Source organism: Sarcophilus harrisii, chromosome 2 (assembly GCF_902635505.1).
Source record: "Sarcophilus harrisii chromosome 2, mSarHar1.11, whole genome shotgun sequence".
NCBI lineage: Eukaryota > Metazoa > Chordata > Mammalia > Dasyuromorphia > Dasyuridae > Sarcophilus > Sarcophilus harrisii.
The window spans coordinates 500,410,260-500,427,563 of record NC_045427.1 but is presented as its reverse complement, the minus strand read 5'-3'; the positions used below and the strand labels follow the sequence as shown (position 1 = coordinate 500,427,563).

Sequence of the window (17,304 nt, the reverse complement as noted above, 5' to 3'; positions counted from 1 at the left end):
TTTTGTTGAAGAGAAAGCATAGTGAACTAAAAATATAGTGAGGAGAATCAAGAAAACCAAATTCAGCTCCACATTGGGAATCTACCAGCTGTGTGCCAATGGATAAGTCACCTTTCTGGTCATTAGTTTCTTTATCTATAAAAAGAGACACAATGATCTAGAATCCATTCTAGCTCTAACTTTATGTTCCTGCAATTATTCTGGGCTCCTTCACAGAGGCAATGTAGTGTAGTGGTTAGGGCACTAGACCTGGAATCAGAAAGAACTGAGTTGAAATTCTCTTCAGTCACTAATTAGCTACATGTCTTTAGACAAGTAATTTAATTTCTGTGGGTCAAGCAGCTTTTTCCTTACTGGTCTGTCTGCCCCAAAATTTGAACACATTCTCTCAAACTTTTGAAGTTTAAAAGATCACATTCTAGCCTAGCGTTTCTAATACTCCTTCATCTAAGGTAGAAAAGAATAGGACTAATCAAGTCAGAAACAACAGTGAGACCATGGGCTTATGGCTTCATGTTAAACTGAGTGGGGAGAATAACCACTGCTGTTCTTCACACTTGGAGGCTTATATATTGCTCTTTCACTCAAACTAGAGTCACTGGGGTCTATTTGCATGCATGATCAATTCTAACTCGAAACTAATTTAAAAGACTGGAAATAGCTTTAGAATACATGTACACATGTTATGATGCTTACATGGAAGATTCCATTAGGTTGAGCAGACTATACATGCTCATAAAAATTGGGCTTTCATTGATTAGTCCTCCAGTATGCAAAGGTGGAGAAACCACTACTGAGATTCATTTTTAATGTAGTAGAGAGAACACTGAGCTTGGAATCCTAGGATATGAGTTTAAATCCAGAGTTTGCACAACCTAAGGTTGGGGTATGTAGGTGGTGAAGTAGACAGTGCACCAACCCTGAAGTCAGGACCACCCGAGTTCAAAACTGGCCTCAGACACTTACTAGCTGTGTGACCTTGGGCACATCAATTAACCTTGATAAAAATAACTTTAAGATCAATCACCTCACTTCTCTGGGACTTAGTTTTTTCATTTTATAAAATAGCAGGATTGGACTTTTAAGTCCTTTGAATTCTTCATCTTTGATTCTATGATCTATGATTTACTGATTCAGTAAGTTTCATTCTCATGGATTATCAGTGGCAGCTTTGTAAATAAGTTTGCTAAACCAAGTTTAGAAAGTGATTTTCTTGGATTCTTACAACTTGATTGAATCATCTGAATTCTCTATGAATTATATCTTATATTATTAGAAGACTGAGCTTCTCTCATACAAGGGACTGCATGAGACTTGCAAGGATCACTGTGTATGAGAACATTGATTCAAATGGTCCTGAGGGACTCTTATAGTGTGTAATATAATGGCATGAAATCCATCGAAATCCCAAATGAGAAGGGCTTAATTCATTTCTCACAGAAAGCCATCCTGTGTAGAAGAGGTAAAATTCTCTAGAGAAAATTCTACTGGAGTCAAATTTTTAAAGTAGCTTTTGTTGGTGTGGACTTTTTAGCTTCCTCTTCTTGTAGTTGTCACACTTCATAAGCGCATAGAGGATACCCTGGGAATGAAGGTAATACATTGCTTAATGAATACACTGAGATCACAGCTCAGAGCTGTTAGTATAGAGTTCCACAACTGAAGATGACCATGTCAAACAAGGGAAAAAAATGCTCGTAACTGAAATTGGACCTCAACTTCTATATCTATAAAATGAGGGAGTTAACTAAAATCATACTATTTATAAGAAGTTTCTCCTGGGTCTTCTTAAATGTTAGTGCCTTCCCTGTGTGATTAACTCTGATCTGATTTATCCTATCTATATGTCTTTTTTGTTTGCATGTTGTCTTTCCCAATCCTAAGGGTCTTTCCCAATTTTAGCTGCTCTCATTGGGATCTTCTCTAGTTTATCACTGTCTTCCCTAAAATATGACTTTCAGAAATGAACTCAACACTCCAGGGCATAACATAGTAGGTAAAGAATAATAACAACAATGATATAAGTGCCTGACACATGGTTATCATCATCATGTGCGTAATGTGCATAATCAATCCCCTAAATTTGACATCACTTTGAATCTATCTCAAATGTATTTGAATTGGCATCATTAACTTTTTAAAAAAAATATTGTATTTTTATCCATTTTATCCATTGTACTCATTTTAAAAGAATTTTAGGGATAATTTTAATTTCTTTTTTAAATTATGACCTACAAAAATGAACAGGTCTATAGACAAAAACAATAATAAAAGAATATTGTATATGTAATTATAAATATCTACTATGTAGAGACTTTTAAAAAGTATATATTAAACTTAACATGATAATGCCAATATTGAATTCTATACTCTTATGAATTTCCTTCTATTTACTTTGGTATATTTTGATTTTAAATGGCCATTCAGTATCCTAGAGTGAAAAAGACACATGATCAAAAATCAAGAAATCTAGGTGGAAGTGCTGGACCTAATATTTAACTAAGTTTGTGATCATTTGCCATAGAAAGGAGAAACACCCCAAAAAAGAAGAGGCCAAGACAGAATTCACTTGCTTTACAATCATTCCTGAGATCACCTACAAGAAAAATATATTTTCTTACATGCTCTTCAGTGCCTATATTTTGTAGGGTTTTTTAGCATTAAAAGTGTTGTAGTTGGTTCAAGGATTTTTCTGTATTTATTGAGATGATCACATGGGTTTGGGTGGTTGTTTTTTTAAATATGACTAATTATGTTAATTATTTTCCTAATGTTGAACCATCCTTGTATCCCTTGTACAAATTTCATTTGATCATAATGAATGATTTTTTTTAGATAAATCAGTGCAGTTTGATAGAATTTTGTTTAAAGTTTTTGAATCTATGTTCATTAATGATATTGGTTTATAGTTTCTTTTCATGCTTTATTTTTCCTTGGTTTAGGTATTAAGATATTTTAATGAACAAAAGGATTCTGATAGTGTGCTTTCTCCATTTTTGATATCAATTTGTTAACTACAGGTACTAACTATTCTTTAAAAGTCTTAAAGAATTCTGGAATTCAATAGGTCTAGGAGTTGCCCCCTCTATTTGGTAGTTCCTTTATGGCTAGATCTATTTCCTTTTCTGAGATATCTTTCTTTGGGTCTGTATCATTTATTTGCAATCTTGAACCAATTTCTATTTTTATTGCATTGTCATCTGCAAAGGATTATTGACTATTTCTGCCTTTTTACATTGGTTTACAAAATCTCTAAGCCCTTGTAAATGATCAACTTTTTGAAAAAGTTCCAAGTATACAAAGGAATATGTGTATTCTCTTACTATCCCATTTAGAAGTTCTTATAAATGTTTTAATTCTAATTTTTACAGAAATATGTTCAGTTCTGTATTTTCCCTTTTTTTTTTCTTTCTGCTGGACTGATTTCCTAAATAGAAAGCAAGATATTGAAGTTTTCGTTACTATTATGGTACTATGTCTTCTTGTAGTTTAGATAATTTTTCCTTTAATGAATTTGGATGGTAAGACATTTGGAGCATATAAGCTTATTATTGTGAGATTTGTTATCTGTGTTTCCTTTTGGCATAATATAATTTCCTTGTTTATCCTTTTGGGTTTTTTTGAATATATGTTTTTGCTTACTCTCTAAGCAATGGCAACTCCTGTTGTTTTATATTCATTTGATGCATAGTAAATTTTTTTTTTACCCATCCCTTCAGTTTTGTGTGTCTTTGAATTTTAAGTGTTTTTTAGAAGCAACAGATTGTAAAGTTTTATTTTCTTATACAATCTGTTGCTTTTTTGTTTTTATTGGATTGTTCAATCCATTCACATTTAAAGTTATAAATTAGGTTTATATTTTCTTCCATTTGTATCTATTTTTTTTTTTTTTGTTTTGCTCTTCTAATGTAAACATGGTGCTATCTTCCCTCAGTTACTTTAATCTTTTTTTTTTAAGGTGGCTCTGTTCCTACTCACTCTTGATTTCTTCTTCATATTTTTCTTCTCTTCCTTTAGGCTTTGATTATTAATTATTCTTTTATCTGATTAAATATTATATTATAATTATTATAATATATTACAATTATATTATGATATATAATATATATTTCTCCCTTTTTTCTCCTTTCTCAATGAAGTAGATTCCTACTTTTTTTTTTCCTTCAGCTAATCCTTTTCATTAATTTTTAATTGTCATTTTTGTGTCCCTTTCCAAAAATGATTTCTCTCTTTCTCTTTATCATCCATCTTCTCTTTCTATTTACTTTAGATGCTCATTCTTTGATTTCTTTGCAATATAGCAGTAGTATTGCTGGATCAAAAGGTATGCACAGTTCTATAGCCCTTTGGGTATAGTTCCAAATTGCTCTCCAGATATATCCTCTCTTATTGATCTTTTATTATTGTATTTACCTGAAATCTCCTTGTGTCCATTCTCTCCCACTCTTCCAGGTGTTAGTCATCCCCAGGGGTTTCAACTCTCCATGCCCAGAGTACAGCTCCTTACTTCCCACTTCTTCCCTTTTCAATATTTTCTCTCCTCATTTCTCACTCTCATAGGTTCTTTTTTTTTTTTTTTTTAAGACTTCAGAAGTCAACTTTCCATCATTGATAGCCTTTGATTTGAACTTGCTGCATCACTCACTCCTTTTTATCTCTCTATATTCCCCTCTACCCTCTCATGTTATAATGTAATCCTCCAAAAGAAGCATTTACCTGTAGTTAGGGAGTTGTCAGGTTCTGTTCATAATGTCCCTTTCTCTAACAGATGGTCACTTTTATCACTATCTCCTTGAGTACATTTAGAAACAAGTTTCTTATTTGTCTTTCTTTTGTCAGTCTGTTGTTGTCAGTCTGTTGGAGGGTCTGTATTTATTTACTCTTCCTACATTTCTGTTGTTCGGTAGTTTGAGAAGCAAATTATCTCTTTTGTTCTGGCTTTCTTTATAAATATGTTTTAGAATTCTTTTATTATTGAGTATCTATCCTTTTCCTACATAGTTAAACTCAAATTTGTCAGATAGGTTAATCTGGGCTGCATTCTGAACTCCAATGCTCTTCTAAACACATTATTGACAGTTCTCACTTTACAAAAATGGATCATTCTGTATGTTTTTACATAATATGAATTTGCCCATAGACATGGGAAAGGGAAGAATGGAGTCATGAACTATTGGAGGAGAGGGTTGCACATGGTTCAAGGAGAAGTTGGGGTTGAAGATAAAGAAACAACAGCAAGAGGAAGAACTTGTGGGACCATGTGGAATTCTGGTCAGAACTGAGAGGAAGAATACATGGCAGGACATTACATGGGGGCTGGATACAACATAGACAGGGGAAGATAAGCCAGGGACAGACACACAATATGTGAAAGAATACAGAGAAAAGACATAAGATGGCCAAACATGTAGGGTAAATGGGCAGAATGGGCCAAAAATTTCTTCTTTTGGTATTGGATGTCTCAAATCAAATCTCCATCCAATGGGCTGCTGATTTCACTTGGAGGGTTTTTTTAAGGTGTTTATTTTTAAAGTCTTTTTGGAGGGAGAGTAAGGAGATTATGGAGCTGGGACTGAGGAGCAGGAGTGGAGAAAGAGCACAGTTCTGTACAGTAAAGATAAAGTGGATTTTTTTTAGGGGAAATGCAGGTTTCTTTCAGAATTCTTTAGTAAAGTCAAATTTGTATAATGCAAATTTATATAAAGTGAAAACTGCATGTATTGTATTCTCTCAATCAATTAACCAAGATTTATTAAGCACCTGGCCCTCTACTAAGCTCTGGAGATACAAAAAGAGAAGAGATAGGTTCTGTCTTCAAGGAGCATTATGATCATAATCATATGGGACAGCATACCATATATAATATATATACATATACAAAGCAATCTATGTACAGTATGAATAGGAAGTACAATTAGGAGGGGTTAGAAAAGGATTATTATAGAAGATGAGGTTTTGGTTGGGAGTTAAAAGAAGCCAGAGAATTCAGTAGTCAGGGCAAAGATAAAGAGACCATTCCGGGCATGAAGACTATCAGAAAAAAAATGCCTGAAACTAAGAGTTGAGTTGTTGAATGGACGATGGACTGAAGTAGGAAGAGACTTAGTAGCAAATAGTCTGTATTATTTGGATGATCTTATATTTGAATCTGAAGACCTTTCTCCTGATAGATTGCAGAACTTATTGTTTCTGAATTGAATTGTTAACTAGTGTGTCTTGGAGTTTACAGTCTTGGGTTGGTTTGTTTGTTTGTTTTTGATGGATGTGATATGTGAATTCTTTCCTTTGGAACTTTATTTTCTATATTTAGAAGTTTGAAACAGTTCTATTATTTCCTTTGTTATGGTGTTAATGGTTTTTGTCCTGGTGTATTCTTCTGGGAGGTTTATAATCCTTAGGTTATCTCTACGCATTCTATCTTTGAGATTCCCCATGTTTTACTTGTGTAGTAAGTATAATCTCTTTGAATGTTCTTATTTTTTTTCCTCTTCTTCTAGGTAGTCTTTTACTTATATGTTTTTACATACCCAGTGTATTGTTCTCTCTTTGTGTTTTTTTGGTGAGGCTTGCCATTGTAGATTAAAGTTTTTCTGTTCTGCTCATCATTTGTGCTATACAGGACAAAAATTCTCATTTTTCTTTTAAACAACTAAGGAACAATGTGTTGTGATTCTGTGTTGTTTTCAAATTCCACAGAGTCCTCTGTCTCATTAAGTGTTAGATCATTTTCCTTCATTTTTCAGTATTTATTCATAGATGCCTAAAGCATTTTACTAGATCTAGACGTCACATTTCTTTCTGCTGTTATTGTTTTTCCTATTGATTTTTCTATGTTCAAGGTCTTTGAGATTATTTTCTTCCTGAAATCTTTGATATTTTCAGGGTTCTTTTTACTCTTTTTTTAATTATTTTTCCTCTTCTTTCCCCCATTCACTGTTTTTGGGGTTTTTTTGGGAGTGTGGGGAGAGCTAGGTCTTAAAGCATCTCAGTCTCCTCCCATATTTGGAAATTCACAGTTCCCCAGTGTAGGTCTCCATCCCCAAATGACTTTTGGGTGGTCAGAATCGACCCCAACTAGATACTGTGCTCTTTCTTCCTCTTGCTCTAATCCTTAGTTCTCTGGCCTAGCCTTAGAAGTTAAGCCTATTTTCCTTAGCACTAGCAATTTAGGTCTTGTTTTCCTCAAGAACTATAATTGAGAGCTTTGTGGTACTAGGACTTTCAGGTTGCAGCCCCTGGCAGGCTTTTGCTCCTAAAGGACTGTGGTCAAGCTGGTTGTTGAGGTCTACTTTCTTGCCTAGAACTAAGGAATCTATGGCTCTAGAAGAAAGGAGGGCATCACTTAGTTGCCTTTGTATTCCTAAAAGTAGGCATAGAAAGGTAATAATCAACTTATACTCCACTCTGGTCAGACCACATCTAGAGCATTGTGTTCAGTTTTGCAGATCCCATTTTAGGACCCTAACAGGATGAGGAGGAACCAAAGGTTGGCAATCAGAATAGAGAAAAACAGCACATGAGGATCAATGAAAGGAAGCAGCAATGTTTAACTTGAAGAAGAGAAGATTTGGGGGAATGGAAAAAAATGATAGCTATGATAGTAAACATTTGTTAAGCACCATTCTATATGCCAAGTTCTGAGGAAACAAATAAGAAAAAGAGAGAAAATCCCTCTCTTCAAAGAACTTACAATCTAATAAAGAAAAACAATACACAAAAAGAAGTTTGAAAGTACCAAAGCGGAAGGGACATGTTTAAGGAGTTGAAACTAAGCAGAAGAGCTGGTGGGAAATGAAAAGCTGGCTGGCAATTCTGAGTCCTCTATAAAGGGAGCTTTGAGGGGAGTTTTTTGATCTTCCCTCCAGCCCTGCATTCCAAGGGAAGAGGCAACTGAAGAGTTCTCAGTACCAAAGCTGGAGCAGTATCCATGTTGATAAGATTTCAGGTGGTTATCCTGAGGGAATGTATGATATTTCAAGAGAGCTATTTTAAGGGCTGTCATTTGAAAGAGGGATTAAAATACTCTGCTTGGCATTAAAGTGTAAAACAAGAGTGATGGCAGAAATTGTTAAGAAATTTAATCTTGATATATATGTGTGTGTGTGTGTGGGGGGGGGAATTTCTAACAACTAGAGCTTTCCCAAAGTTGAATGGATCACCTTAGGAAGTAATGAGTTTCTCCACATTGGAGGTCTTCAGACTAAGGCTGCATGACCATTGACCTGGTATATTATAGTGATAATGGCCACTGACATCACTTCCAGTTCCATAAGTCTGTTCCCCATGAATCATCCTCATATGCTTTACTTTCTCTAACTAAACTTACTTATTTATCATTTCCCTAATCTTATGATTCCATCTCTTTCTTGTGCTTTTGTTAGCTGTCTCCAAGTCTAAATGCACTTCCTTTCCATAGTTTCTTCTTAGAATCTCTGACTTTATCAAGAGTCAGCTGAGATATTACTTTCTACAAGAAGCCTTTGTTCTCTCCACGTGTGCGTGTGTGTGTGTGTGTGTGTATGTGTGTATTTGTATATATAAATGTGTGTATATCTGTATTATGTATATATGTACACATATACACATATATACACATTAACCAAATTCCACATTATCTCTTAGACATCCCCCAACTCCTATAAAATATAAACAACTTAAGAGCAGAGTTTAATTTTTGTTTTATCTTCTTTTTAAATCTGCCCCACTCTACCCTAGCATGGTGCCTGGGACATAAGAAAAGCTTTATTGATTATTAATAGTGTATTGAAGGGTTAAGTAGAAGTAGTATATTGATTCAACCAAAAATGTGAAGTGTTGAAACATATGGGAAAGGGCATGAGAATTTTTTGGAATTAAAAAATATTCCAGCAGGGCAATGAACCAGACACAAAAATTCCTCCCTTTCTGGTCACATAAGCAGCTCTTGTGAATCTGGCCTTTCTCCCCTTTCCTTTTGAAAGGGACCACCCATGCATCTGAGTGAGGTTTTTTTCAATAACAGAAGCCAAACATGGCTTAGTATTGTTATACTCATAGGCTCATGGGATCAAAAACTGAAGAGATTTTAGAGAATCTCTAGGTGAGGGATGTCAAACCTAACTAGAAGAGGATCCCTATTGGAGGCACATTAACTTAGAAACCCACAAATTGAGGTTATTGATGTTGTATTGTATTTTTATTTATTTTGTTAAACATTTCCCAATTGCATTTTGATATGGTTTGGGCTGGACTTCCATTTGGCCAGTGAATTTGATACCTCTAATCTAGACCAACTCCCTCATTTTAATTATGGGAAACTGAGACCCAATGGGATTTCCCACTGTCCCATAGTGAGTAAATAGCAGCACCATGAGTTAAGCTGCAGATCCTCTGCTTTTAATGTCATTGCTCTTCCCGTTCCACAGCCATGTTTCAGAAACTGGGGAATTTTTAGGAACTTCTTGTGCAAACATTTTCATTTGGTCCTTAGAATATTTACACACAACTGTATCATTTTTTAAAAAGTACAGAAGATATTGCAAACAAATAGAGCAATTTTGCTATGACCTTGTTAAATTTATATACATATATATGTATACATGCACATATATATTTCTTTTTTAAACGATATTTTTAATTTATGTAATAAAATAAGTATTTATCAATAATATAATAAAAAATGATTGCACATGAAACTTCAAATTATATACAACTTCTTATTTCTTTTATTTTTTATTTTTTTCATTATAATAACTTTTTATTGACAGAACCCATGCCAGAGTAATTTTTTTTTACAACAGTATCCATTATACTCACTTCTGTTCCAATTTTTCCCTCCTTCCCTCCACTCCCTCTCCTAGATGGCAAGCAGTCCTTCTTATTTCTTTTAAATACATAATAAAGTTATCATGTAAATTTCTTTTTTTCTTTTTTCCTCTCCCTGCAAGATGGCCATGCATGCATTTCTTAAAACAAACAAATAAAAACAGATAGTATAAAACAGTTCACAATTCTTCACATAAGTCTCTTGCTCTTTTTTGAATAATGAGATGTTTGCATTCATTAACAATAAAAAAGAAAAAAATTTAAATCAAGGCTTTTTAAAAAATGATTATTTTTCATTTATTTTTCTATGAAAATGGTATATTCTTTTAAAAAAAAAGTTTGAAGACAGAAATTGTTTTTGTATTTGCATCTCCAGCTTCTACCTTGCTAACCAGGTTAGGGATTGGATCTGTCATTAGAATAGGAAGTTTCTTTTATCAAGTTACATTAGTAATTCATAGAGTTGCCTAGAGCAGAGGTGTCAATCATACAGCTATCATGGGTCCTCCATACCAGCTTACAATGTATTTGGGTGTAATGTTCTGGTTGGTTTTCTGGAGGTCTTGGAGCAGCCTTCGTTTCAGCTATCAGCACAAGAATAGCCAGGGATAAAGTCCAAATTCTTTATTATCTCCTTCAAAGTCTTGTCTCTTTGCCTGGGCTTGGCTTTCTGGAGGTCCTCCGAAATGTATGTTGGTTTCTGTGCGGGAGGCAGGAGGACCACCACGATGGTCTCTGTCTTGAAGTCTGTCTTAATCTGAGGTCTTGTGCTCCTGCCTCCAGCCACCACAAAGGTGGGAGATAGAATAAATCTGTCTGGCTGAGTTTGTCCCGGCTTTTAAGCAGTGTATTGAGTATAAGCCAATCAATATATCACTAGGGAACCATTATTTGTTGTAATTTTCAGTGATTTAATCATACTGAAATAGAGAACTATTAAGCACCATGCTAAACTAGATAACCATTGTCTTATCAAGTCCACTGAGTTAACACCTTGTAAGAATCCTTGTTTCAAGTACAGAGTTCTGACCCATAACATTTGGGGAAAACTTAATAACTAGAATAAAAAATAAGTTAATAAAAGCAAAAATAACTAAAAATGCAATAAACTGGAAATATTGACATGTAGCTTTCTGTGTCCTTCTGTGCCCTTTAGAGGACTCTGTTTCTATTTGAGTTCAGTACTACTAACTGTGAACACTGAGAAGTGAGGTCTTTGCCCAGGATCATATAGTTTGTGTCAGAGGCAGGATTTTGGCCTGTTTTCCTGGCTGTCTCTCTACATTGCCTTTAAATGTGTATGTAGTAAGCACTAATTAAAATGCTTATTGAATGGGGGAAAATAGCTTGGGTGTTTTGGCCATGTTTTTTTTTTTTCTTTTAATTTTCAGAAATACCAGAAACGGTTCAACCAAGTGCCACAAGCAGGACAGCTGGTCTCTATGCTTTACCCCAAATCAAAAGACAATTGAAGAATGAAGATTGCTACCATGGAAAACTAAGTCGGAAAGCAGCAGAAAGCCTCTTAATTAAGGATGGGGATTTTTTGGTTCGAGAAAGTGCAACATCACCTGGTCAATATGTATTGAGTGGCTTACAAGGAGGTCAGGCAAAACACCTTCTATTGGTGGACCCTGAAGGCAAGGTATAAGCAATTTTTCTTTACAGACATTATCTTCAAAACGGTACTGGTAAAACTGTCTGAATGTTTGGAATTCAGGAAGGTTCAGTATGCATATTGATTTTTTGTTCAGTTTTTGAAAAAGTTCAATAAGTCTTTCAATTCTTGGAACTTGGGATAGGATCTGAAACAATTTATTCCCCTGAATTGTGGAGGGAAAGAAAACTTTCTTCCTCTTTCTGGCTGCCTATTTTAGTCTTATTTTCAACAAGAAAAAAAACAAATATCCAACAACAAGCATTTATAAAGCATTTACTATATTCAAAGCAGACAAGGAATAGGCCCTGCCCTCAAAAGTCTTACAAGTTAAAAAAAATATCTATTTTATGCAAGATTATATTGATATATATGAATGGAAAATTTTTCTTTACTATTTCTCTCCCCAACTTCATCCCCATCAAAAAAAGTGTGAGGATTCATTAACAACAAGGGAGATCAAAGATAGTCTAATGGCAAACATGGCATTTGTTTTGGTTTTGAAAGATGGGGAAGAATTCAACCAATGAAGGTGGGGAGTGAATATCCCCAGCATAACTTATGCCAAATCACAGAGGTATGAGATGAGAAAGCAGAGGATATTTGAGGGACAGTTAATCATATTTGTCTGGAGTATAGAGTTCCCTGAGAAACATATTATAAAATAATGCTAGATAGGTAGGGTGATGGCAGATTATAGTCTTAAATGCCCAATATATGAGTTCAGTTTAACGCAATGATACATAGGGACTCATTGAAGATTTTTGAACAAAGGAGAAACATGATCATAACTGTGTGGTGTTTTTTTTTTTTTTTTCAAAGACCATTCCAGTAGTGATATAAAGCATGAATTAGAGTGGTTAGACAGCATAGAAGGGAATATTTATAAGGGAGGTATTTCAGTATTCCAAGTGTATGGAAATCAGGCTCTATACTAGGGTAGTAGTTGTAGGAATAAAGAAGAGGCAATGAATTTGAGAGAAATTGCAGGGATAGATTCCTTGGTAATTGATTGAGAAAGAAGGAAGTAGGAAGAGGCTAAGATAATTCTAAAGTTATGAACATATCAGACCTGTGAATGGCGGCACTAGAGCAAAAATAGCAAAGTCAGAAGGAAGAACAGTTTGTAGGAAATGATAACAGGTCCAGTTTGGATATGTTGGGCTTGAGAAATATTGATTGCTTTCCTGATAAAGATATTTATGGGTAATTGGACCTGGAGAGCTTTCCCTCAGAAGATTGGTCAAGACTACAGATCTAGAACTGGTCATTATGTGCATAAGAATACTGTGATTGAAGTCCTTGGAATGAATGGGATCACTGAGGAAGCAAGTGGAGGGTAGAGAAGAGGAAGGGAGGGAAGAGGAGAAGGGAGGAGAAGAGATGAAAGAGGAGAATGGGGAGGGGCGTAGAGAAGAAGGAAATAAAGGGGAGAGAAGAAGAGAACTAAAGAGAGGAGGAGAAGAGAGGAGCGAGAGAAAAGGAGAGGAGAGGGAAGGGGAGGGGTGACTTGATTGAAGGTACACAAGAAATCACTGTGACAGGATTTCACACCAGGTCCTATGAACTATGGTGCCTTCTATACCCAGTTGCCTCCCCTGAAGTACAGAGAGGTTCAGGAGGATGAGGACTGGGAAAAGGCCATCAAATTTAGTGATTAGGAATTTATTCATGCTTTTTGAGAAACCTGATAATAAGAGAACAAAGAGTTAGTGAGTAGTGGGGAAATGGGTGGCATTGGGTACAGATAATTTTTATGCAATGTTTAGCAATAAAGGAAAGAGAGAGTAGGATGATAGCTAGTCAGTGAAACTTTTTTTTTTAAGATGGGAGAAACATGAGCATTATTTGTAGGCAGATGGAGAAGGAGAAATTGAAGATGCTTGAGAGAAAAAGTGATATTTGGAACAAAGTCTTAGAGGAAGAGGGAAGGGAATCAGAGGTACAGAGAAAGGAATTAGTGAACAGTAGGGTGATGATACTGAGAAGTTATGAGGAATGGTGAAGAGAAACTGAAGGAGTTTCATGTTAGATGACCTCTGGGGATCTAAGTATAGGGGAAAGAGGTAGGGTTGAAGTTAAAAGGAGAGGAAAGATTTAGAACAGTTTCTTTTGGGTAAAGAGACAGAGTTCATAAAGGTAAAGTTGAAGGACTATTGAGTAGCAACAAAGGTTCTATACAATAAATCAGTAATAAATGAAGACCAGTTTCTCACTTTGAAGAGATAAACAACTGGGCATGAATTGGAGACTAGAAAAGTGAAGTGTAGACAAGAATTCTGCTTTTTAAAAGCCTAGCACAAAAGGTAGTAGTTGCAATCTGTACCCTTCAGTTTCTTCATAGTTGGCAAAATAAAATCCAAGTTCCAAAAAAGGCTCATGAACCCATCAAGTTGGATCTGGGAACTCTAGATCTCCACAACTTCAGATCTCTCTTCTCTTCTCCTCTCCTCTCCTTTCCTCTCGTCTCCTCTCATCTCCTTTCCTCTCTTCTTTTCTTCTCTTCTCTTTTCTCCTCTCCTCTTCTCTCCTCTTTTCTTTCTTCTGTTTCTTTCTTTTCTACCTCCACCCCACTCTCCTCTCTTATATTCTTTCTTTCCTCCTCCCTATATATTTTTGTCCTCAGTGATCTCATTCATCCCAAGGGGTTTCTTTAATCACACTATCCTTATGCACATGATGACCAGATCTGGATCTCTAGTTCTGGCCATTCTTCTGAGTGAAAGATCTCCAAGTCCAATTACCCAAGACCAACCTCTAACATGAAGTTTGTAAATTGCTGGTTGATTTTGTCCCTCAGGACAACAAAACATATATTTTAGGGAAAGGTTTTTATCATTCATTTTGATATAATTATTACTTTTTTTCTTTTCAAGAGAGCTATTACAAACTAACCTAGAATCCTTTGTACTTTCTTTATAAGGTGAGGACCAAAGATCATGTATTTGATAATGTGGGTCACCTCATTCGCTATCACATGGAGAATAGTCTGCCGATCATCTCTTCTGGAAGTGAAGTAAGCCTTAGACAGCCAGTAAGAAAAGAGAATCAAAAAGGCCATTTCCAGCCCTACAAATGACAGCATTGGAACTCCATGACCCTGAAATTCAAAGAAATTCCAACCTATGATAGAAAGATGGATTACATAATCTCAAACTTTGTTTCTAAGTAGAAGAGAGCCCTGTCAACCACATCTTCTAAAAGGCAGTATGGAAGAGATGTCCTTCTTTGAAGCCTAAACCAGTTAAGCTTGGAAAATGAAAAAATCAAATCAAATCAGCAGAGAAAACAATCTGCCCATTTGGGAAAGAAAATGAAAGCATGCACAGATGTCACTTTTAAGATCACACAGCATGGATAACAAGCTGAAAGCACAGTTAAACCACCACATGCAAAAGATAACTTGAATGAACTGTTGAGACAGTTGTATGTGCCTTTTGACTCGAGATAATTGGGACATTTTCATTTTGTTGGAGAGGTTTTAAGTGTTTTTGCATTCTAGTCATGTAAAACCATTTGCCAAAACAAAACATTTTGTCTTGCTAAGAAAAAGAAAACTGCTATTTGCTTAATAGTTACTGACTTTAATTTCTTTTTTTTTTTTTCTTTTAGCAGCACTTTAAAAAGCAACATTTAAAATTAATTAGATACTTAATACAGGCTGTGTCTACAAAAGTGAGTGAAGGGGGGGAGGTCAGTCTTTCCCATTTGCTGTTGGTTAAGGCAACACTATGCCCTGTAGAATCAATATTTCCAGGTCTTTGCTGTGCAGTCATATTGTAAAAACAAATGGTGCAAAGTTGGATAGATTAAATCTGTAGAACTTGTTAGATTTAAGCATATTTCCTAAAATTTTGCATAGATAATTCTATAAAATCGGGAATATTTTGGGAAGGAGGTGGCCTTTCTCTTCATACCTAGTTTGGGTTTACAAGATGGCCTTTTGGTAAGGTACAAATCAATCTGCGTGTATGTGGAAGCCACCATCTCAACATCTGTTTCTACTCTTTTGGGGGAAACTTGCTTCCAGCTTTGTTTCAGGACATTTATTTGAAGTGTAAGACAGAGCATGGGATAGGGAGGAGCCCAATGATTGGCTGTCAGTGAGCCTTGCATTGTTATTGTTGGGGTTTTTTGGTCTGGACCTGTTATTTTATTGGCATATGGAACTCCTAATATGGAAACTCTCCCAACCAATGCAGACAAATAACTCATCTGTCGCTTACAGTTTTTGAGAGTTGTCTGGCACACTGAGCAGTTAAGTGATTTGCTCATGGTCACATTGTTAATATGTGCCAGGGTAAGGCTAAAATCAAGGTCTTTCTAAGTCCAAGGTTGGCCCTCCTTCCACTATGTCCCTTGACTCTTTGTAGTGAATCACATTATCCACCTTTTCCATTTCTGAGTAGACAAACAACAGAGAAGGTGGAAAAGGCTTAAAGCCAAACACTTGGAAAAGATTGACCCTTCCCATGGGCTATAGTGGAAACCTCATTGACCTGAGGGACAGATTTGAATAGTAGTCCCAATTTTGCCACTGAATAACACCGTGCACATAATCAAATCTTTGATTCTCTCTGGATCTGAGTTTGTCAGTTTTTAAAATGAGGGGGGTGGGGATTAGACTAGAGGAGTTCTAAAATCCCTTCCAGTTCTAAAAATCTATGACTCTTTGCATAACATTTTTAAAAAAATTAATTAGATCAGTGTTGACAACAGACCAGATAATTCAGGCTGTAAGTACTCTTTCCCTATTTAATCCACTGTATTTATCCCCATAAAGTGTGAAAGAGAATTGAGACAGTCTTTCAGATAATTTAAATCCAAATCACTTTTTGCCTAAAGAATGAAGATAATCATGGCAAGAACAGATTATTTTTATTGAATTGTCAGATAATTGTCTCAGTTCTCTACTCTAGTTTTCACAATTTAAATTCTATAACAAATTGTTTTACTCTGAATTACCTGGATAGTTGCCTTAACCTCACTGCATTTGGGCTGTAAGAGATGCAGCTTTGCAATTGTGAAATATTTATTTACTAAGGTTTAAACAAAATACTAAGATTAAATTTTTAAAAAAGTAAATGAGGAATCATTTTTTGCATAGAAATAATGAGAGATGATGCATGTTAGTTTCTACATTTTTTAATGTCCTGCATATAATTTTACTACAACTGCCAATGAATCTTTGGGTTATGCTTGTTTTCTTTTTACAAATAGGTAATATTTTAAACTCAATTTTGCATATGATCAATTCTTGATTATCTGTGCCAATAAAGGGGAGTATGGGTATGGATAATGGAAAATTGTTAATAATCCAGCTACTTTAAAAAAGACTGCCTCAGATTTTCTGGTTAAGGGGAATGGGGCATTGATAGCTGGACAGTAAGAGAGCAACTCCCAATACAAAGAGATGTAGATAAACTGTAGTTGATTGTAATGTGACTCAAACTGGTAGACTAGCTGAATGAGCAAGTAATACATTTGAAAAGAAATTCACATTAAAAAGAATTGATTGCATGCTGTACATTTTAACCTATATTCCTTTCTCTTCTTTACCTTGAACTGGCTTATGAACACATGTAAATGACTTTTTAAAAAAAGAAACAAATAAATATTAGTATTGCTTTGTGACAATACACACTATAGACCTGGCATTTCTGCTTCAAGGGACTGATAATGGATAAAGTGCTGGAACAGGGATGATTAATAGAAGATTCTCATTGGGTCTATGGATAAATTTCAGGGGATCTCTGAACTTGGACAGAAAAAAGATTCTTTTTATTTTCATTAAACTCTAGCATTAGCATTTCCTTCAATTATGAAAATTTTAAAAATATACA

At 35.2% G+C, this 17,304-nt stretch overlaps 1 protein-coding gene across 5 annotated transcripts in view; it reads left to right on the top strand.

The window, feature by feature from the left end:
• Window positions 1-16,778, top strand: part of SHC4 (SHC adaptor protein 4) — a 165,524-nt gene extending 148,746 nt beyond the window's left edge. For all 5 annotated transcript variants that reach the window (XM_031955164.1, XM_031955163.1, XM_031955166.1 and 2 more), the window contains 2 exons: window positions 11,196-11,449; window positions 14,385-16,778. In XM_031955164.1, coding sequence (XP_031811024.1) covers window positions 11,196-11,449; window positions 14,385-14,540 — 410 coding nt within the window. In that variant the 3' untranslated portion in view covers window positions 14,541-16,778. The remainder of the gene's footprint in view (window positions 1-11,195; window positions 11,450-14,384) is intronic.
• Window positions 16,779-17,304: the final 526 nt, after the last annotated feature.